Genomic DNA, 22,483 nt, shown 5'->3' with positions numbered 1-22,483 from the left:
CTGGGTAGCTGGCTGGGGCCAAACCATGACAACTTCCAATTGTCCTGTAATTATACTTTCTTACAGTATTTGTTTTCCTAAGTCTCAGATATTTACCTTACATTTAAAAAACATACAAGATGAAGATGATAATTATCACAGTCCAACAAAAATGAGTGGCATTCTTTCTTGCAAATTTTAAAGTGGCAACAATGAATCAACCCTAAGCAAGATTTATGGCTTAATGTGAATAAAAATCTAAACTGTAATTGTTAACTTCAAAGCCTACCTATTGAAAAAAGTTCTCACATTTGCATTCAAGACTGTATAGGATTACTACATCATATTATATATCCAAATCTTTTTAATTTATATCAGGTAGTATAGAAGCTCAGACTAGATAGCATTTTCTCATCTTCTTTAAGACAATTCATGCTGTAGCTACATCACACAGACTATGTACAATTCAAATATATTTCTTTTTATTAGCTTTAAAGCTTTCAACATTTTTTTTCAATTTCTGGAGAAAAAACAGTAACAGTTTGGAAACAGCAGCTGGCTTATATTCCTGAAGAAACAACTCTTTGCATTTAAAATGAAGCTCTGGATACTATCTGTTATGGAATTGCATGACTGTTACCAGTTTGCAGCATTGCTAAGAGGGTTCAAAACCATTGCCTTGCCCAGATTCCCCCCATCCCACCCAGTGATGTAGTTGCAGACATAGGGGTCCTATACCATACTTCCACACACTTTGTAGACCAAAAGATCTATATCCACACCAGTGCAGGTTAAAATAATTGTTATTGCATTTAGGAGCCATCTCATCCCACTCCCCGTAGAGATGTCCCAGTTGTGCTGCCAGAGTGGTACCTTCCCCTCAGCCCTACCATGGCCATACAGCAATACCCAGGGATGCTGCACAGTGACCTGGCATGCTCAGGGTTCTGCTGTCACTGCAGTGCAGCCAGAGCCCATTCCAAAGCTGGCAGCAAGGCAAAAAAAAATGTCAGCTGTTAACAGCTCTGCAGATTTTGCTCATTGTGTCAGGCCACATTTAACCACTGTGGGGGATACCTGGCAATAGCAGCTACAAAGGGGAGGTAATGTAAAATACATACCCGTAGTGTTATGTTAATACAGCTAGGGAGAAAAAAAAAAATGGACCTGAAGTTCACATGCTATTTTAGAGCATTAAGGCAAGCCTTGGCTATCCTCACCAGTGCCAAGTAACTTGACACAGCACCTCATGCAGCAGCAGTGTTAAAATTAGCTAATGTGAGTTCTCCTGAATTTAGGCTTCACTGCAAAAATCTCAAACTAGGTGAACTCAAAATCACCAGTGTGCTTCTAACAGAGAGACTTCTCCACAGCTAAAGCAGGGCTCTCCTGGACTTGCACCAAGCACAGTTCTGACACCCTGTTAGTGGGCAGTGATCAAGAACATGATACACCCATGCTGACTGTATGCTAAGGTATTGAATTTGACCCATTCCTTTAATCAGCTCCTGGAACAGGCTCCATTTAAAGGATCCTAAGGCAAAGGGCTGAATCCTGAAAGCTCAAACTAAACAAATATGCGCACAGTGTATTGCAAAACTCTAGGGTACGCCCAACACCACACCCTCTGCCACTACTGTTGCTATCTTAAGTATAGAGAAGTTGCTGGGTGTGTACCTTTTAAGTCACAGTGTCACATCACAGGGCACCGATCTCCATATATCATGGTTTGACAAGCTGGCATGACCACTGAGGATGACACATAACTGTATGTCTAAGTCCAGTTTTCCTCCATGTTAGCACAAGCTGGTAGCTGGTACATTGTGCCCTAAGATAAAAAAACCTTGCTTGCCCCTGTGATCAGTGTGTTTATGCAACATTTCCTCACTGAGCCTCAGGGGTGGCCAGCAGAGGACAGTGCTTTCTCCAGAAGACTGCAATGTAGCTTGATCTTACTGGTTTAAGGAAGAAAAGAAGAAGCTAAGGGTGGAAGAGAGGGGAAGATTAGCAGCAGGCAGATGCTGAGGCACAGACTTGATCACTGCTCTCTTTGATAACAATTCAGACAGCTGTACAGACAGCAATTTCTGGGCCAGCACTCCAAGCACTGACTGGTGCCATTACTTCATGCTGTATACAAGTGGCACAAACCCAGTTTTTGTTTACTGTGGTAGTTTATGATCATAGCACCTCACATCCAAGGCAGGGCACTCCACTGCCCCAACACTAATGCTCTTTTTCCAGATGAGTTTGAGGAGATCTGAGAGGCAGAAATTATTGTACCTTTCATTGAAGCAAGTGAATATAAATAGGTCAGGACCAAAAGGAGAGCAATGGAAACCAAAAGTGCAACAGACAACAAGGAGAAACACTGAATGCAACTGAGAAAATAGGCAAACATAATAACTCAATTTATTAGCAAAAGATTCTGAGAAAGTGGAATGTCAGGAGACCACTTTGGTTTTTTTAAGAGAGACAGGATCCTTGATTTACTTTTTAAAGTAAGTCAACATTAGGCAATTGAACTTTGCAACTTAGCAAGTAATTATGAGTATGCTCCTGCATATTTCAAATAGCAGGATACAACAAAGATACTCAGATAATTTATAATGGGGAGTAATAGCCCAAAGTTGAGTCCAAATGGGGAGAAGAGCTCCAGAAATAGTATCTTCCAAGTAGTCTATTCCTCAATACCCTGATATAAAACACTTTAAATGGAGACAGAGCTCCCAGTAATGCATTTTTCACTATCACTACTTTGACTTAAGAGAACTAACTGCATTATTTCTGTCTCTCAAGAAGTTATCTTGCTCCCAGAACCAGTAAGAAACTCCCCTCATAACTTTGACATAACATATACAAGGCACTTATTTGACCTTAATATAGACCTCAATCTTAGCCTGTAATATATTCACATGTCAAACAAGAATAAGCACTCTATTAATAAAGATCAGAGGAAGTCACTTGGTGTGGGCAAAGCAACAAAACTGGACATTTCAGGAATTATGCTCATTCCTATGCAGGACAGAACCACTTCTGCTCATTAGAATAGGGCCTCATAAGCAGTACACATGTCATGGGCATTTTTTCTCATTTCATACAACCTGGTAGCAAGCCACAGAATACCAAATATAAATGTAAACATGATAAAACCATCCCTAAAACTACACAGGAAATATACCATGCACCTCATGTCCCAAAAGGTATTGCTACCAATACTACTGGCAGATTCCTGAAAAATGCAGGTTATCACTTACCTCAGGAAAACCTTAATAAATAGACCATTAGATTTTTACTTACATCAGCAATATTCCAATTTTACCTCAAGAAACAGTGTTGTTTTTTTTTTTTTAATGTAACAGCAGAGGTCCATCTCTCCAGCAAACATTGACTGCATTCTGAGTTAGCATATATAACAACTTTATCCAACAAATCAAGAAATGCAAAACAAGTCTATGTCAGCTCATAGGGAAGTTATCCTTTCTATATATTACAGGCTACATTCTTCCAATAGCACAGACTGGAGACATAAAACGTCTCCAGAAAAGCAAATAAATAGGATGCTGACATTTGGGGGGCTCACAACATGACCATTACAAATTACAGCCACTAACTCAAGAGGAGGAATATACTCCAGATATGTTCTGTGGCAGCTCAGATAGTCTAATAGACACCATGAAATCATAATTTCCAGCCATGCAGAACTTTTTAATTCTAAGGCTTATTTACCATCCCTAAGTTTTTAATCCAAAGTACACTTTGGGGTTTCTGGGAACAGATTCATCTGCTTGTAATGCAAAGAAGGGCTGCTTAGGACAATGGGAATGTTCTTTTCCTTATTTAAAACTCAACATTCAGAATTTTTTTCTAAAGAGTAGCTAATGACCTAAATGATAGAGGGAGGGTAAAACAAGTGTTTAAATTTCAACAGGAAACTAGTTCTGGCAGTACAGACCTGTCTTCAAATGTCCTGATGAAAAAATACCACTTTCACAGAAAAGTAATCTATAGAGAACCTTCTAAAGTACATTCAAGAGTTAGTTTACAAGAACATGTATTTTAAAGCTATTTGAGTAGGAAACTAAGTGTCAGAGTAGCATATCAGTCTGCAGTATTACCTTTCTTTGTTGCCAGCTATCATAAACTGTCCCTAAAGACAGCAGCACTACAGCCTGCAGAGTCTCAGACTACACAGCCAGCTGCCAACATCAGGCAGTGAATTCACTGTCTACCACGGGATTTGAGACTTTTTTTGAGCAGTTAATGCACCTATGTCATGCACTAAAATTAGCAAATGCAAGATTTACAGATGCTAGGGCAACCTTAATTCCCTCTTCCATTGGGTATGTATTATATCACAGACTTTAATTACCTGAGCACACACTGCATTTCCCTCCGGACCCTTACATCAGCCAGTTACCCCAGGCAAGTGCAAGGGCCAAAAAATTGAGGTTGAAACAGCAGCTGTGATTTTAGCAACTTCTATCTGCTTGGTTCTACAACTCAGACAGCCCTGGGATTTTTTTTGAAGTGGTACCATCATGGTTTGAACTGTGTCCACAGAACCTGTTTCCACAAAAATTACTGGCATTGAGCCAGCTCTGCTTATATTCAAAATCTCATACCACAGTAACTCCACAAGTTAAATATTTGTGAATGTTGTTACACTAAATGCTATGATGGCAAACTGCTTAATTTACTATCTAATATGCAGCCATATTAATGAGATTGCAATCATTTTCTTTGAAAATACACACAGAGTGTTTAAAACAAATGAGGATCTATTCCCACAATCTGATCACATAAATGGATTTTCAAGTAAAGATAGCACACTCTTCTGACAAAGCCAAAAGTGTTTCAGGAGTCAGAAAAAAAACCCACATTATAGTAAGGGGTTGGCTTCCAAAAAATTAAGTTTAGAGGTTGTTACCATCACAAATACCTGTTAAGCAGCCTCTTAAGTAGGTTATAAGACTCTTAAGTGAATGGTCAAAAAATACACAGCAAATTGCATATCAAGGTCCCTACTCCATAATTTAACCAGAATTCAGTTCAGTTATGTCAACATGCATGTACAACAAATTGGAACAGAATTCACATTAGGTACTCTCCACTAGAGGCCAAAATAAAGGGAAGACAGACTAAAAAAATGGTTACAACATACTACCATTGGTCATCTGGTAAGAAACTTCAATTTTAACATACTAAATAGTTCTCCCATTCTTATTTTTCCCTTCTTCTTTGACAACACACCCAACAGAGCTGGAGACCTGCTGTTCCTGAAGTCAAAACTCAAGCTACCAGCAGGCAGGGAGACCCAGTGAATTTCAAGGCACAAAGTCAAGTACTACTCCCTTGCAGAAGTACAGGACAATCAGTTTTCTCATCTATCTTCACAACTACTGTGCCAAAAGGTAGCTCTGTTACTGCAATGCACTATGTGCTGCAACATGAATACTGCTGGGGATTTGAGGGAAGACACACACCTGGTCAGAAACCACCACCACATCCAAGCTCTCAGACCCAAAAATGAGTTAGGCAAAGTCAGCAGCCAGAGCGTTTTAATACAAGCTCTCTGTCCCAAGAATAATTTTTTTAAGCAGCTCCAACTATTCAAGCTTAAATTATCACTGAAATTATTGAACATGGAATAGTAGAACAATACAACAAAAGGGAAAAGAGGCTAGTATGGCTGTCCCACTTCCTCAGAAAACTCAGCCTTACTCTTTTTTTTTCCCCAGAAAGCAATCTGGTCCCAGCTGAATATTTACACAGAGGAGGGGGAGAGAACAAGAGTTGGGAGGAATCCTGAAGCACTTACACTCAAATAAGCAAAATTTAATTTTACATTTCAAAGAGGCAGAAATGGGAACCAAGTCCTGACAGATATATGTTGGCTTATTTTTCCTAGGACTGCAAGAGGCAGCTATGTTATTTGGAGTCATGACATAGCAACACCTCTAGAACCAGCTGTGACAATTCTGATGTACAGCAAACAGGAGGGGAAAAAAAAAAAAAAAAAAAAAGGTGCTGGAAGATGTCCATGGTGCAGGAGTCCACAGAAGGAATGTAGTGCAGCAACTACCATGCTGGGGCAGTCTGATGGTAGGTTTAGTCACTCAGAGACAGGACTACCACAGTCCCACACACATTTCCATGCCCTCCCCAGCAGCAGTGACAGTGTACAGCTGGTCCCACAGCCTCCTGAGCACCATCAGCTGGCTCACTGTCCATGTGCCAGGCCAGGGCACTCCATTTTATCTGCCGTTTACAGAATCACAGGATGTTACGGGTTAGAAAGAACCCAAAGACCATGTAGGGCCATAGGCAGGGACACCTTCTACCAGATCAGGGTGCTCAAGGCCTTGTCCAACCTGTCCTTGAACACTGCCAAGTTTAGGAAAGCCTCAACCTCCCTGGATAACCTGTTCCTGTGATGCAGAGTTCCTACAGTTACCTTGAGGCCCCTTGAGATACTGGAAGGTGCTGTGAGGTCTCCACACAACCTTGTCTTCTACAGGCTGAACAGCCCCAACTCTCTCAACCTGTCTTCACAGGGAAGGTGCTCCAGTCCCCTCAGCAACTTCATAGCCTTCTCTGGACCTGCTCCAACAGTTCCATGTCCTTCTTATGTTGGGAACACCAGAACTGTGTGCAGTGCTCCAGGTGAGGAGAGAGAGGCCACGCTCAATCTGCTGGCCACGCTCCCTTGGATGCAGCCTAGGACTGCACTGGCTTTCTGTGCTGGGAGCACTCCCTGCCAGCTCATGGCAAGTTTTTCAAGAACCATCATCCCCAAGTCCTTCTCCCAGGGCTGCTCTCAATCCCTTCTGCTTCCAAGCTGACTCCTTCCAGCTGTGCCTGGGATTGCCCTGACCCAGGGGCAGGACCCTGCAGTTGTCTTTGTTGAGCTCCATGAGGTTCCATTGGCCCACTTCTCAAGCCTGTCAGTGCTCCCCAGGATGGCATCCCTTCCCTCAAGTACATCATCAACAACAACATTACAAGCCTCTCTGTGATTTTTTTTAAATCTGGAAACTAGAATTCTTTTTGGAGACTGAATTTTTGTTTTTCTTTCATGTAGGCAACCTACACTTTCCTCAATCTCATTCTGTCAGTTCACCAACCATATCTTACTTTTAAATGAACTTATAATGAGAAAGTATTTTCTGTATAACACTAACATGTATTGGTAAATTGATTCATATTCTGAAACATTTGTAATTGAAGTCTAAATAGTATTTGATCCAGGCTGAAAAAAGCACTTGCATGACACTCCAGCAAAGCAGGAGTATTTTGCTGGGTCTTAATTCAATTTAACATACTGTGCACTTTACAGCGATGCATTTTCACTTTATTTCCAACCAGATCTACTCTTGGTAAGGAATCTTCCTCAAAATCAGGTTGCTAAGAAAACTGGATTTTTTTTTCCTGCTTATTTACATAGACTACAGACTACTCAGTCTGTTCCCAGCTCCACCCAGTAGTTCCACAATTGCATCAAATTGCAATAATGGCATTTTACTGTCTCCCTTTTTAAAGGTTTCTTAGATTTATTAAAGTGGGTTGTAGTTTATTCTGTGATACACAATCCTCAAAGAGCATGGGAAACAGACACTCACCAGATCCTTCTAGGTTAACTTTCTACTGTGTGGTGTGTTTCTTCCAAACTTGTTTTTGCTGTAGAGTGCAAGAACCACAAAAATCTGCCATATTTTCCAAGTCCTACTGTCCAGTCATTTAATAGTGAAGTACAAAAAAAGTATTTATAGAGCAGTAGTAGGAACTCAGCCGATTCATACAGCTACACTTCATCCTTCATCTCTCTTAGACAACTCCTCATGTGAAAAAATATCTGAATAGCAGCTGCCAGTATTTCACAACTTTGCCAAATAGCCATTTCTTCTCATTAGTTAAGAATTACTATGTGTCCTTCCTTTTATTATCAGTGCCCAGGCTCACGGTTAAGAGGCAACTTCACATGCTGGTTCGCTCATTTCCCCAGCAAAGGGGATCCCTTCTAGACAATTCCTCAGCAGAGGAGTGATGCTGAGGGCAGGAATGAACTGCATCAGAACACGCTCACTATGTTTGCCAATAGGTAATCTGTACACTTCAGTACCAGTATCTCAATGTGGCAGATCCAGATGTACCAGAATGAGGCACAGTCAAAGATCCTTTTGAGCTACAGCTCCAAATGCAGTTGTAATAAAAGGCATGGGCAAGGCATTGCTTCTCCAAAAGAAGATGTTAAGAAAACCAGGCATCCTGTATTTTTGTCCATACAAGTCTGAAAATCAAAACCTTAGCCAGAGATGTGATCACAGGATAAGGATATTTTAGTACACAACAGCAGCACAATGGCCATCATCCACTCCTTTTTCAGCCAAGGATTATCATCTAAATCAAGAACAAAATCAAGTGCAAAAGCACTTCACTGAGCTTACAAAATAGGATAACTTATCCTGAAACAAGATGTACTTTGTCTCCCCAACCCCTTTCCTTTCCTGTCAGTAGCAGAGAACAGTTTATGGAACACAGGCTGCCTTATCATGATTTATGCTATATAGGCTTAAAGGGAGCTGAGCCTTATGAGTCAGTTCTTGCAATTCTGTGCAAATTCAGGCCAAAACCCATCTTTCAAGACTGTTGGCTTCATTGTATGCCATGGGGGGGGGGGGGGGGGGGGGGGGGAAATCACCACAAGTCTTCTGCACTGCCTAAAGCTGCTGGAATACTAATTAAAATTAGTAAGAAAAGAAGCAAGCATCGAGCAGGAATGAAAAGACATAGCCAGGAGCTGCAGCAGGTTATCGAGAACAAAATAAATGAAACACTAAGGAAAAGAATACTGCTAATGGTCCAAATGGACACAATTCCTGAACATTTCTTCTCTGTAACCCCAGAAGCAAAAGGAACTGTGGCTTCAGAAATATTAATGTAACTGGGTTTCATTAAGACATTACAAACTCAAAGACTGACTGTTAAAAAAAAAGACAGCAAAAGTTGCACAAACAATATCCATCCTGCTTTGTATCAGGCTGTAAAATGAGCTAGTGAGTTCTTGAGGGAAAGCAAAACAAACACAGGTCATTGCCCTATGGAAGCTGCATTTCAATACATCCAAAGGAAACTTCAGAACATTTGTGCAGGCAACCACAAAACCATTCCTTCCTAGCTTTCAAGTGCCTAACTCTCACCTAACCACTGTAAATCTCTTTTACATGTTGGAACTATTTGTGTCTCTTATATCCTGGCTTTGTTTTTAGGATGCATAACAAGAGTGAAAAACATTTTCTGCTATCTCCACTGGTAACAACTTCCTTGCATTCAGATTCGATGTCAGCAGGACTCAAACCCTGAACTGCTCCAGCAGTTAACAGAGCCATCACTAACTGGGCACGGGTGGAAGATTTGTTAACCAGAAGAGCCAAATAATTAGCTGAATTATCTTTTCACAATGCTGTGTGCAGTTAATCACCTCCCTTGGTTCACAAGCATTGGCCAGAGGTAGGAGGTTACCAGAGCTAAGCTGGGATTGGGAGAACTCTGTCAATCCAACTTCCCAAAATCACCCTTGCACCTGGGACAGAACTACCTGAGAATCTGGGTACGACTTGCATTACAATAGCCTTGGAAAGCTTATACCATTGCAGCTATGTTATTTGGAGCCAACATCACTAGAACCAGCTATGACAATTCTGATGTACAGCCAACAGGGAAAAAGAAAAAGGTATCCACTGGAAGCTGTCTGTGCTGCAGGAGCTTTCCCAGGACAGCTTTCAGCAGGCAGCAGGAGGAGGGAAAGTGTACTACACATCCCCCAAGTGTCATACAGTCACCACAGGCAAACTGAAGGACAATTCAAATAAAAGTTTACAGGAACATTTTTGGATCTGTTAAGCATAAAATCCCAGTTTATTAGCTGCCCCACTAGCAAACTTTAAACTTCAGTAGGCCATGCTCAGAAAAGGTACACACAGTAACAGGTTTACAACAGCACTGAATGAAAGCCAAGATCAGAAGTGAAAGAGTAGCCATTTCCAAACAGTTCAGCAACCTTCTCTTGTTTACTGAACATTAAGAAGCACTCCATCTCTTCATGCTTAACACACAGCTTGTAGGAAACCACAGTCACAAAGACAACAACTGTAAATTCTCTCTTCCTCAGTTTTCATAGGATCACAGAATGGTTTGGGTTGGAGGGGACCTTAAACACCATCTTGTTCCATCCCCCTGGCATGGGCAGGGACACCTTCCACTGTCCCAGGCTGCTCCAAGCCCTGTCCAACCTGGCCTTGGACACTTCCAAGGATGGGGCAACCACAGCTTCTCTGGACAACCTGTGGCAGGGCCTCCCCACCCTCACAAGGAAGAATTTCCTCCCAATATCCCATCTAACCCTGCCCTCTGGGGGAAGCCATTCCCCCTTTGTCCTGTCCCTCAAGGCCCTTGTCCAAAGTCCCTCTCCAGGCTCTCCTGGACGAGGAGACTAAGGAGGTTCTAAGCTCTCCTCAGAGCCTTTTCTTCTCCAGGCTGAACAACCCCAATTCTCCCAGCCTTTTCTCATAGCAGAGGTGTTCCAGCCCTCCCCCATCACCTTGGAGGCCGCCTCTGGACTCACTCAAAGAGGTTCATGTCCTTCCTGTGCTGGGGACCCCAGAGCTGGAGGCAGCTCTGTAGATGGGGTCACACCTGAGCCAGGCAGCATCCACTCCTTGCAGCCCAACCTCTCTTTTTTAATGCCCACAAAAACAGCTGCCCTATTTAAGGCTTGACATTCCAGCATCCTCCCTCTCCTAGAGGACAACAGCTTCTGCAATGCTACATTCCTGACATGACAAACTAAGGAAAGCCCTGTGCTGGAGAGCTCTGAAAGGCAAAGGCAGAGCTATACTAGCACTGAGTGCCCTGGAGCACAGCCTGGCATGGCTGAGACAGGAGCTCCACACTGAGCAGTGGGTTACCTCACACAGTGGCTGCACTAACTTTTTCAAAGGACACTCTTCTCACATTTTTCAACTCACCTGGTGCAACAGATCACCATAGGAGTGCTGATAGGTTTCCTCCTTCTATCAGCACTGCTGAACTAAATCAGAACATTTCAGCATGGATAAATAAGCCCTGGCATAAATCAAGCTGAAGCCAAATCCCAAAACACACTGAGGAGCAGGCCACTTCTGTGGATTTCCTAGCGTGCTTGCGTAGGCAGCCTACCATAAACTCACACTGCCTTTTACCAATTTAATCTCTCTAATTGAAAAGACTACATTTTCAAACAACACTATTTCCCTGTTCCCACATCACTGTATATTGCTCCCTCCCGAAACCCCTTTAAAAGTAGTCCTTTGGAGTACCTCTGCCTACGCAGAGCATTGCCATTACACAGAAACAACTGATCAGCAGTGTAGATAGCCCTTAAATAAACACCACCCTTATGCCTCAATTAGTTTCATTCCCTTGTTGCTCATACCTATTGAAAACAAAGTATTTTGTAACTATTCAAGGTTAAAAAAACTCCTATTTTTCTCACACAGTTAAGGGAACCAGAATACCAATTAAAACACTCCATGGTTGTGCAGGCAATGTTTTTAAGGAGTTCATGCCCTCAGGTACAGAAAGGGAGTTCACAGAAACAAAATTAAAATGATATTATTTTGATTAGATAATTACTCAGATTTACAGAACTCAATAGCAAGTGGACATTACAGCTAGAAAGTCACACTCCAACGAGAAGTTAAGCAGTGCATGGTAAGCTATTAACAAACCAGTCAAGCTATTAACAAACAACTAATTGTTTTACTATGCTTTATCATATAAGGTACTTATGATAATCTTATCATGCTGTTTTTCCCCTCCCTCATAACACATGGCAAGCCCCTTCCCGAGGAGTAGAGAATGAGACATAGTGCTCTAGTAGATAAAAGTTTAATTGGTGAAATAATCTCTTACAAAAAAAAACCCTCTATTTTTTTTGACTGCTAAAGGGAAAACACAGTATGAAAGGTAACTTGACAGCAGCCCGAGTAGCAATTACTTCAGCAATTTCCAGATTTGACAGAGACCTGTGAAATTCTTCCAAACTTCAGCTGCCACCTGCTTCTGAGCAAGTTTTGGATCACTTCCTAGTATTTTACAGTACATGTCTTGCTCAAGTTTCCATTCCAAAATGGAAGCCCATTTTGCTTGGGCTCTACTGGTAAGTACTTAGCATCATGCTCAACAGAAAAAAAAAAAAAAACATCAATAACAAGGGAAAAAACATCTGATTCACTGACAGACTTCTACCTCTGTCATGTTCAGACATCAAGCTGCAAACAAATCCAGCAGTTTCAGAAGAGAAGACTTTCTTGGCTCAAACAGAAGATAATATTTACCTGGTATCACATTAAATATATCACAGTTCTAGTCAAACTTGTCCCTTAATGCCTCATTATCATCTATCATGACACATTCCCTGCAGCTTTCAGCTGACAAGTACTAGGACTGCACACTGAAATACCACTTCCTGCTTCTTGGAAGACACTTCTGCTTCAGATCTGCCATAGCTGCTCTCCAGCTGACTCATGCAGCTGAAACTGAGACATGCTCCTCTTCTTGCTACCATAAACTACAGAGCTTCTCAGTTACTTCACATGAGGAGGTGTGCTGTTCCAGAAGGAGAGATACCCCCCTTGTTTCTGACCCAGGTACTGGGACACTAATTTTCATGCATGCTAGCATAAGGTGGGATGCAAAGGGAGCAATAACTCACCTACATACAGACAAAACAGTTCTAAGCACATGTGAAAAAACAGGAGAAGAAATTTTAAGGGAAAAAGAAGTCACAATTAATCCACATATACTCTTGGACAACCACCTGCTTTGATCTTACCAACCAACCTGCTGTTTTGCCCTGACAAAGTGAGAGCTTGGGACTCATCAGGCTTATTTCACTTGTTTCATTTCTGCACTGTTTCTCACCATCTGCTGTACATGGCAACCTTTCAAACAACTCCTTGTCTCAAGGAGCAGTAAAATTATCCTTCCCTTGATCTCTGGAGGCTCATCAGCCTTCTCCAAGGTGATAATGTCTCTTTGATTACAGCCCACAAGATGGGCTGAACTCAGTCACCAAAGCAGGGCAGCCTTGCTGCTGTTCCCATTGCTTGTCAGCTTAGTCATCTAAACTGCCAGAAGACTACCAAGACAAGGAAGTTTTGCTATCTTTTAATTAGGTCAAATTAGTTCACAAATGTCCAAAGAGCACCATCATGGTGCAAGGTAAATGGCGAGAGTGGCATTTATTTCCCTTTTGGTAACAATGAGCTATTGGATCAGCTCAAGCTGCACGTGACACTGTACCCTATCCTGAACCTCCCAACCCAGAGCAATTATCATCCTATAATAATAATATGTAGTGCTTAGATGTCTATAGCCCACATCACACAGCCCTTCCCTGAGAGTAAACATGATAGCAGTTAATCATTGAAGAGCAACAAATCCCCAAGACCTTTCTCCTGTACTTTCACCACCACAACACACATGTATGTGCTCTCCTTCCCTTCTCCCACTAAAAGGCCTTCCAGTCCACACATAACTAATCATGTCTACATCTTTCCCTTTCTCTGTTATTTTTCAGTAATTGCCCAACCCCTTTCTAAGATGGCTTATAACTAAAAAAATTCAGTGTTGGAAGCAAGCTGCAAGGCCTTAGGAGACCGAATAGAAGCTTACTTTGCAAGTTACTAGCATTGAGACCTGACTTCTTCACAGCACAGTAACAAGCACAGTGACACAGATACCCCCTTCTCAAAGACTTTGCCCAGCGTCTTGCTCAGAGCTTGTCACGAGTCTATGCTTAAACAGGCAAAATTATAAAGTCTCTGATGTGAAGAGTTAATGTGCAAGCAATGCCTGAACTTACCCCTCTTACCTGCTGGCTTTAGGCAGGGACAGCATGTTACTGTCTACCTGAGGATTTCACAGCACAGTAAGTAGCCTTGTGCCCAAAGGAGTCTGTCCAAGCTTCCTCCTTCTACTCAAGTTATCAGTCAGGCTGGATGGCATATTTCTTAACCTCATCTCAATGAGAGTCACACAGAAACTCAGAAAAACATTTACATTTAACTGGCTCCTAGTAATTCAAGCGCTGTTGTTCTGTCCCATCATGAGAATTACCAAATAATGCTAGTATGCAAACACACTGTTTACTTAAAACACCTTGCTTTGTTTATGTGAGACATTTTCATGAGATCTGCAAGGTCTTTTGCTAACTTAAATAAATACACTTTTAGGGAAAAAGAAACCTACCAACCAAAATCCAAGCCAAACACCACGACAAGTAGAGGGTCTCAAGACTCCTCTTACACCAAGCATGAAAATATTGATAGCTCTTTGTACGTAATAAGCCATGGAAGGGCATGGCATATTAATCTGACACACAAAAACCACATGACAGTCTATCACAGGCAGATAGGACAGAGCAGGCTCTAGAAACTGTTCCCAGGAAAGCAACAGCTTTCCTGGTGTGCACTTGTTGAAGTTACTGATAAAGCAAACTGAAGATAAGCAATAGGAAAAATACAACAATTGAAGTTAAAACAATTGAGAGGTTTGATATTTATTGACTTTTTAAAGGAGTTGAGTTTTAATACAGTGAACAGAGCTACTTCTAGCAGTAAACCAGGCTAGGAAGAAGCATAAAACATGTTAAATTTAGACATAAGCACTTTTGAGAGACTTAGCTATGTGAGAAAGTTGGGATCAAACATACAACCCTTTAAACATAGACAGGAGATCAGGCTTTTCAATAAAATCTTAGATGCTTTGAAATTCTGCTGTCCTATGAAGAAATAAGCAAGCTTAAATCCTGTGAGTGAAGTAGGTCTGGCAGGAGTATTGACATGCAAGGAGCAGAAAGTTCTAGAGAGCACACAAATACCATGGCAGGGTATTTAGGTTGCACTTTCCCAACCACAATGATAAGGATGTACTTCTACAGGAAGCACATCCCTCATTTCAGCTGGAGCAAGCCAGCCTCCTCCACACTATGGGACCCTCACCTTGTTGTAGAACTCTTGCTCCCTGGGACCACGAGGTGGTGGCTGCAACTGCTTCAGGACAGTTCCATCTGGATGTTGCAGTATGCCTAGAAGAGAAGCATTTCCTTCAGGGCTTAGTTTTAAAAGGTAGAGCTTTCTGTCTTTTTTTTTTTTTTTTTTTTCCAAAAATAGTGACTTCACCATCAAGGACAACCTATTGAAAAGCTGTACTGTTTCTGCTACACACACAGTAGAGACAAAATTGTCAGCTCCTACATATAACCCTTAGCAGAGATTTGCTTGCATTCCTCTTATTTCTACTCATTGAATCATTTCCTCAGTGTAGCTTTGCCCAAGGCCAACACAGTACTGGGATTTGACATTAAAATTTCCACCCCCAAAAACCCCATCATTAACTAAAAGAGATTACACAGACACTGCCTTTTTAAATAATTCATAAATTGTTTTCCAACAATGCCAAGACTTTAAAGGAGTACCACATTTAAAGCATTTCTCACTACTAGAACAGAAATAAATGTCCTGTGGATGAACATCTATACTAGTGGCACAGATAGAGTATATCTTTACTACAAGAAGTAGCATCCCTACAGCACTCCAAGCTATCAGATGCTACTATTTGTATCACCCATAATTACAGTACAGGCAGGCACCACCTTCATCAAGCCTGCACAAAAAAACCCTCCAAAATACCCTCATGAAGCAGCTTTGACTCTCCAGTCACCAGTATTTCTGAATACCTGCAGAAGAAATGCAACTGAGTATCCGAGTATACTCAAGACATGGACGTAGGCAAGAATGGAGCAAAATCAACTGCATTCCTCTGAAATGTGTACTGTGTTGCACCATTAGGTGCAAAAGAAAACTAAAAACCCACTTCCAGAAAAAATTTTTTCTCCTAGGATTCATTTCTAGCTTTTCAGACAGTAATTTGTTTTCCTTAGAAGGGTAGCAAAAATGTTAACTGTACCCAAAATAGGTTCTATTTTCTACTACCATGTGAGAAAACAGAAAAATGAGCCAGGAGCTTTGCATCCCAAAGGGAGTTTGCAGTTGTAACAGCAATTGTGTTTTTCACCTCTTAAAAACCATTATCTATGAATGGGCTCTGTTGTGCAGTCTTGGAAACTAAACAAAATTTTTAGAGACCAAGATATTTACTTTAAAACGACCACCAGACTTAGAATAGTTGTTTCAATAGTTTGCTATGCCAAAGATTTGCTTTTAATATTTGCGTAAAACAGCTCTCAAGGCATGTTTCTTGCCTAAAGTTGGCTTTTATACACTTTTCAAAACTAGAAAAATATTGCCACACATGTGCAGGCTACCACAACATCTTCAAGACACAGCAGCTTGTGTTCCCCCTCCCTGTACCCTTTTGCATGTGCTGGAAACCACTCTGCAAAGTGCGCCGAGTACTTCAATGGCATGTGCTCTATATGTGACTTGTTACCAATCACATTAAAATAAAATAGGTTAAACATTAAAATAGGTTTTATAACACACGCTCCTCAAAAATCTGCATTTTGCCTTTGATAAGCAGACAATCTACAAGGCAGAAAGAGCAGGCAAAGATTCCTGGAAGCAGAATCCATACACTATTGGGTTGATACATATTACTTGAAGAGCTGAATATAAACTGACATCTAAAGTTCCCTCATTCTCTGCATTCTTGACAGACTACAACACTTATTGCACTACTCTGTCACTGTGACTGGGGCAGGCCTGAAAACCAAAACCATGTTTCAACATTTACCACAAAGATGTAAACTCCATAACCTTCCCTCTGATCTACAAGAGGCAGAGATCACCACCACTAGCAGATCATACTAACATATGGATGCTTTGTGGGTTTGTTGTAGGCTTCCTGGGATTTTTCAGCACAGACAGGGAATAGGACTGTTTTAACATATGTAACATTTCTGAGGAATCAACAGAACTGTGTTGAAAATAAAATCTTGAAATATCTCACAAACGTTTTTCCCTGGCTGTGGAAGCAAAGCTTGCTACCATTCTGAAATGAGCAAGCAAGTCACTCTGAAGGAGACCTGCCCCTTTAGCTACAGAATCCCACTTCTGGCTTGGAGACCCCCAGCATTTTGCAGGTACAGGCACCAAGCCACAGGTAGGTGCAGGAGGCTCTGTAAGGTGACATAGCCCACCAGGTGCTGTCTCTCTCTACCCGCCTAGGGAATTAAGCCACAACTCAAAGTCATTACTTTACTTACTATACACAATTTATCTGGGGAAGCACTACTGCACACAGCATTCAACAAAAGGGCAGTCACAATGCACAGCAGCCTAACGTCCACACATGCATGCAGAGAGGCTGTGAGAGGCCTTTCTTTGCAAGGCAGTAACAGTCACAGGGAACAAAGGGAGAAAGGAAGGTTATTCAGGAGAAATTTTACAGTGCACTTTTACTAAAAAAAGTAAAAGTTAAAAATACTTTAGATACCTTCAAGTGCTCTGTTTGTATGTGGGAATAGAAGGGAAAATTGAGTTACAAAAATAATAGCTGTGAGTGCCAGAGCAGCTTTGGTCTTCACTTCAACATAAAACAGTTTCCAAGATGAGATCAACCATGGTGGTATCTCTGCAGAAAAGTCTTGGTCTTGCCCATGAGATGTAGTGGAGCTAGCTTTACCTAACCCATTGGAGTGGCACCCAAAATACAGATGATCACCTATGCTGTTTGATCTAACTGCAGTGAAACTGATGTGCCAAAGGTGAAGCTCTCTCTGAAGTGAGCCTTTTTTGCGTGATCCGACCTCATGCTATGATGTATGAACACAGAACACATACACCTTCAAGGACCCATTGCACCTCCAGCTACATTTTATTGCACTGTCTGCAACTGGGGCAAGGAACAAGAATTACTTTTCTGCAGAAATTTATCAGCAGCAAGACATGCCATGGAAACAGTCTGCAGATAAGACAAACTCACAGTGACCTTAGTGCTGTAATTCCAGTCACTGATGATCGAAAAGGTTCTGAAGTTCAGCCCTTGGCAGAGGCAAAGAGAAGAATGACTTTTTTGTTGAGATTATCTGCAGCAAGGCACACCATGGATGCAGGCTGTAGATAAGACAAACTCACAGTGCCATTAGCGTTATAATTTCATTCACTGATAGCTGACAGGGCTCTGTAATTCAGCCCTTGGCCTATTCAGCAGGGGCAGTTCCTACTGCCAGGGTTCAAAGGCAATATGCCAGCAGGTACTCATTGTAGCTACTCTCAGAGAGCACACTGCAAGTTGAATGGATGTATACCTTCCACCTGGCTGAGAGGCAGGAGTTACCCCAAATGCAATGTCCTGGAAAGGCGAGAAATGCCATTTGGCAACATTAACTTGGCCGTTTGCTTTGGCACTGACCACTGCCTATGCTAAAAGGCCCCTTCATCAGAAGGGCCAACACCTTACACCTCAACACAGAGCTAAAATAGAAATTTAGAGCCGGTGGAGGCATACTGTCTCCTCGTGTCTTTGCGTTATTAAATAATTTCCTATCCATTGGTTCAGATTTATTGTCACATAAACAAGCAAGTAACAACAGATTAGTAATAATTTGAAGTTTCTGGTGGCCACAGGTTCAGGTGGTCCCGTTAGATAAACCACGTTTCTGACATCTGCTCTGAGAGAACCACCATGCCGTTACCTGAATTCACACTTTTTAAAAGGTGCCTGATAAAATGAAGCTGAACGGCAGAAGTCCTTCGGTTTAAGGGTGCCTGATAACTATCAGGTCCTGACAGACTAATGCCATTTAGGAAAAGCACCAGAAGAATGAAGTTCAGCAGCGGTTACACCGCTCCATCCACGGCCTGTGCGTAGCGGGGAGCTCGAGCGGGGCCCCCCTCCGGCCTTCCCGGGGAAGCTCCGGTCCCTCGGCACTGCCCCAGGCCCCAGCACCGGCCTCCCGCGCTGCTGCGGCACCTCCGGCGGACAGGTGCGGCCGGAGCCTGGCGGCGGGAGCTCGGCAACGGCGGCGGCGAGTCCTGCGCTCGCCCCCCGGCGCCGCTCCCGCCTGCACCCACCACCCTTGCCCCCCAGCAACGGAGCTGCCCCTTCGCCGCCGGGGCGTGAGGGAACTCGAAGCCAAACCCGCCCGTCACAGCCGGTCTGGGCCAATTCAGATAAACGGAGGGTAGGGTGGGGGTGGGAAGGACTCCCTCGCAGGTGACCCAGCCAGGCCCGCCGCCCCCTCCCCGCGCCCGTCGCCGCTCACCGCCTTTATCCTTGCCGTACATGTGCCCGGCCACCTGGTGCGACAGCGGCACGCATCCGTTTAGCGCCCGCCGCCGGCCGCCCCCCGCCGCCGCGGGGCCCGGAGAGGCGCCGAGCACCGGCTGGGCCGCGGCCTCGGCCTCCTCCGTCTCGCCGCGCCCGCCGCCCGCGCAGCACCCGCGCCCGCCCTCGGGGCGCCCCGCCGGCCGCGGGGGCTCCGTGGCCATGTCCCGGCGGTGGGGGGCTGCCGGCGGCGGGCGGGGGGGTGGCCGCGCTGTGGCGGCGGCGGCGGCGGCCGGGCCTCAGCGGGCCCTGCGAACCAGGGCGCGGGCGGCGAGGGCCCGCGACTCCATCACCCCGCACCGCGCCGTCCGCCCACCCCGCGCTGGGGCAACGACCGCCACCGCCCCACCCCGCCCCAGGCGTGGCTCCGCCTCCGCCGCCCGGCCCGGCCCGACTCGCAGCGGGACCGCCGCTGCGGTGACGATGACGGTGGCCCTGGTGGCGCCGCGTGGGGCGCGGCCCCGGGAGAAGGCCGAGACGGGCAGCGCCGGTTCAGCGGACGCTGAAGAAGGGAGCAGCTCTCGGCGCAACCGCCGAACCGGCCCCGAGCCGCAGAGCGGCCAGGGACCCCAAGCCGCGGGCTCCCCCAGCCCTTGCTCCCCCGCGAGCGCCGGCAGAACCGTGCGGTGGCGGGCAGGGGGCGTTCCCCTCCGCTGGTTCTCGGTAACCTGAAATACCCCCGAATCCTCTTCGCTTTTAAATAAATTTACCGTCACGCCGAGATTTGTTCAATTTCTTCTCTAGTAGATCGGAGTGACTGCAAGGGAGATCCAGCCGAGGTGTGCAAACAGTATGAACCTTGACAGTTGACAAGGAGCCCTTAAAGCAGCCTAAACCAGAACCTTTCCACATTCTGTATATGCTGGTCGTGCATTATAGATGAGTGCACCTGGCCCAACACCAGATCAAACTGGATAACAGATTAATCTCTAAATTGAATTTTACCTCCCCATGGACAGAAGAAGGTATGCATGGCCCTGCATTCACTCTCAGGACCCCAAAGCTTTGCTAGGAGACTTCATTAACACTTCCCTAGGGCTCATATCAGCACTATTTAGTAGCCTGTAATTACTGCCTTTTCTTTTTGCTGTTTCTATCTCTTATAAAATGAATTATAAATTTAGTACTCTGTGAGTATTAAATCTGCACTTCTGCTGTGATATTTGCCAGTATCAAGTTCTGTTTAGCATTAGTAGGACACAGAAACAGGAAAAAAAAGGCCAGAGACAAGAAAATTAATTTTAGCAGATATAGGTTGATTTCCCAGGTTTTATAATATGGCCTGATGCATATTCAAGAATTGGCATTGACATCAGAGAAACCTCGATACGATGAGCTTGGCTATTTACCACCTCTTCCCCATCCCATAGCTGGGAGATGTGGAGATGTGGCAGGTGGCTGGCAGAAGTGATGGCAATTTAAGGGATATACTGGGGAAATTAGAGTATCAAAGGAGCAGGAAGGTCACAGGGAAAATTAAAACTTGAAGAGTGAGAGAAAAGAGCAAAACATAAATCTGTTGAAACTGATTTTCTTAGTTCATTGTTCATGGAACAGTTTGTTTTACACACTTAATTGGATAAGGTGGTGCAGACAGGGGTTACAACTCAGCAAGATCCTTCCTGAAGTAACAGGGCTGGGCAGAAAACATTTCTTCATGCTGAATATCCCCTTCTCATCAGTCATTACCATACAACCCTAAAGATTAGGAGCCAGATGGGTGCAAAAGCAAGCTCCTGTATTCAGGTGATGAATGAATGATGAATTTTCCCAGGGAGGTGCTGACACAGGAGACAAATACCACAGATTGGCCAATTCTTGCACAAGAATTAGTGAGGTGTACAGTGAAAAAAATGCACAAGTGTGCGTGTTTGGCAGAAAGAAGGCTCCCAGTCTTGACAGCAGTAGCTGCTGCAAGGTTTAGATGTCAACCTGAGCCTTGCAGAAAGATATTTCCCCCTGCAAAGTGAGGCACTTCAGCTAATCTGAGTCTAAACACAGAGAGAAAAACAGAGATGGTATTTCAAAATTGTCTAAGTGCCCATCTACTGCAATCTGCCTGAACTCAAAATCTCAACAGAAGAAAGAATGGTATTAAAAGGCAAAAAAACCTTTAAAGTTAAAGAATTTAAAGATTATTCAAGCACCTAGTCCTCAACGGAGCTGCTAGATATTCTTGCAGCTAAGAGAAGTGTGCCTGGAGGGCATTAAAAGAAATACAAAAGCATGAGTAATTGAAATAAGCAAACTGACTCTTTCCTTTTCCCTGACATTTGCTTTAGTCAGAATTATGCATACAGAAATCAAGTGATGTAAGACTATCCTCCACTCACTCATTCCACCCTCACACTTCAGCACATGGAGTTCACTAATCTTCCTGGGAACTTCTCCTAAAATGAAACAAGTGAAACAGAGAGAATAGCAGAAATGGCAAATAATTCCTTTCTCCACAGTGTGATCCTGTAAGAGATTGCACTGAAAACTGAACCTACCAGCAAGATTCCTGAGGAAACTTCTCATTTCCAGGCTGTGTGACTGCACTCCAAGAGAAAGCAGAGACTGTGAACAGCTCCTAAAGGAGGGGCATTTGTTTGAGAATTTCCTCCAATTCCCCCAACAAAATGCATTTGGCAAAATTATAGTTAATTCTGGATTACTCTTTCCCACTGTTGCTGAAGATGAATCTTATCTCATTCAGTCTGATGACAATGCCTAGAAAATACCAGGACTGTGTTTGTCCTGTGTCATGGGCAGATTGCACAGCTGCCCCAAACAGAGCAAGGATTAGAAAAGAATCACTTTCTGCTGAAATAAAGGCCTTTTTCAAACACAAAAGTTAGTTAATAACTAACCACAAGATGCACCGTAGTTTAGTACAGGAAATAAGCTCTTATTTAAATGGAAGTGCAGGAGGACATTAGGTAAACAGAGGAGTGGGCTGGGTCTTCGCCAAAATATCATTACTCTAGCAATCCAGCAAACTCTGCTGGATTTTTCATTGTACCTTCACATGGTTCACAGCCACCTCTTCCATACCTCACCAAGAATACTGCTCTTTTGCCAGAGCAGTGCATTCTGCAAGGTCTGTGTGAGAGACGTGGATCCTGCTGCCCACAGAGCCACTTCCTGCATCAGGCTGCTGCATGTGCATAGCTCTTGCCAGCCCAACAGA

The 22,483-nt window shown here is 43.6% G+C and overlaps 1 protein-coding gene across 1 annotated transcript in view; it reads right to left on the bottom strand.

The window, feature by feature from the left end:
- Window positions 1-19,475, bottom strand: part of IPMK (inositol polyphosphate multikinase) — a 39,110-nt gene extending 19,635 nt beyond the window's left edge. The window contains exons 1-2 of the mRNA XM_053948756.1: window positions 19,250-19,475; window positions 15,024-15,109 (exon numbers count right to left, since the gene is read on the bottom strand). Of these exons, the coding sequence (XP_053804731.1) occupies window positions 15,024-15,109; window positions 19,250-19,475 (312 nt within the window). The remainder of the gene's footprint in view (window positions 1-15,023; window positions 15,110-19,249) is intronic.
- Window positions 19,476-22,483: the final 3,008 nt, after the last annotated feature.

The sequence above is a fragment of the Vidua chalybeata genome, chromosome 8, assembly GCF_026979565.1.
Source record: "Vidua chalybeata isolate OUT-0048 chromosome 8, bVidCha1 merged haplotype, whole genome shotgun sequence".
NCBI lineage: Eukaryota > Metazoa > Chordata > Aves > Passeriformes > Viduidae > Vidua > Vidua chalybeata.
Note: the sequence above shows the minus strand (reverse complement) of the source record. Positions and strands in the feature narration are given on the sequence as shown.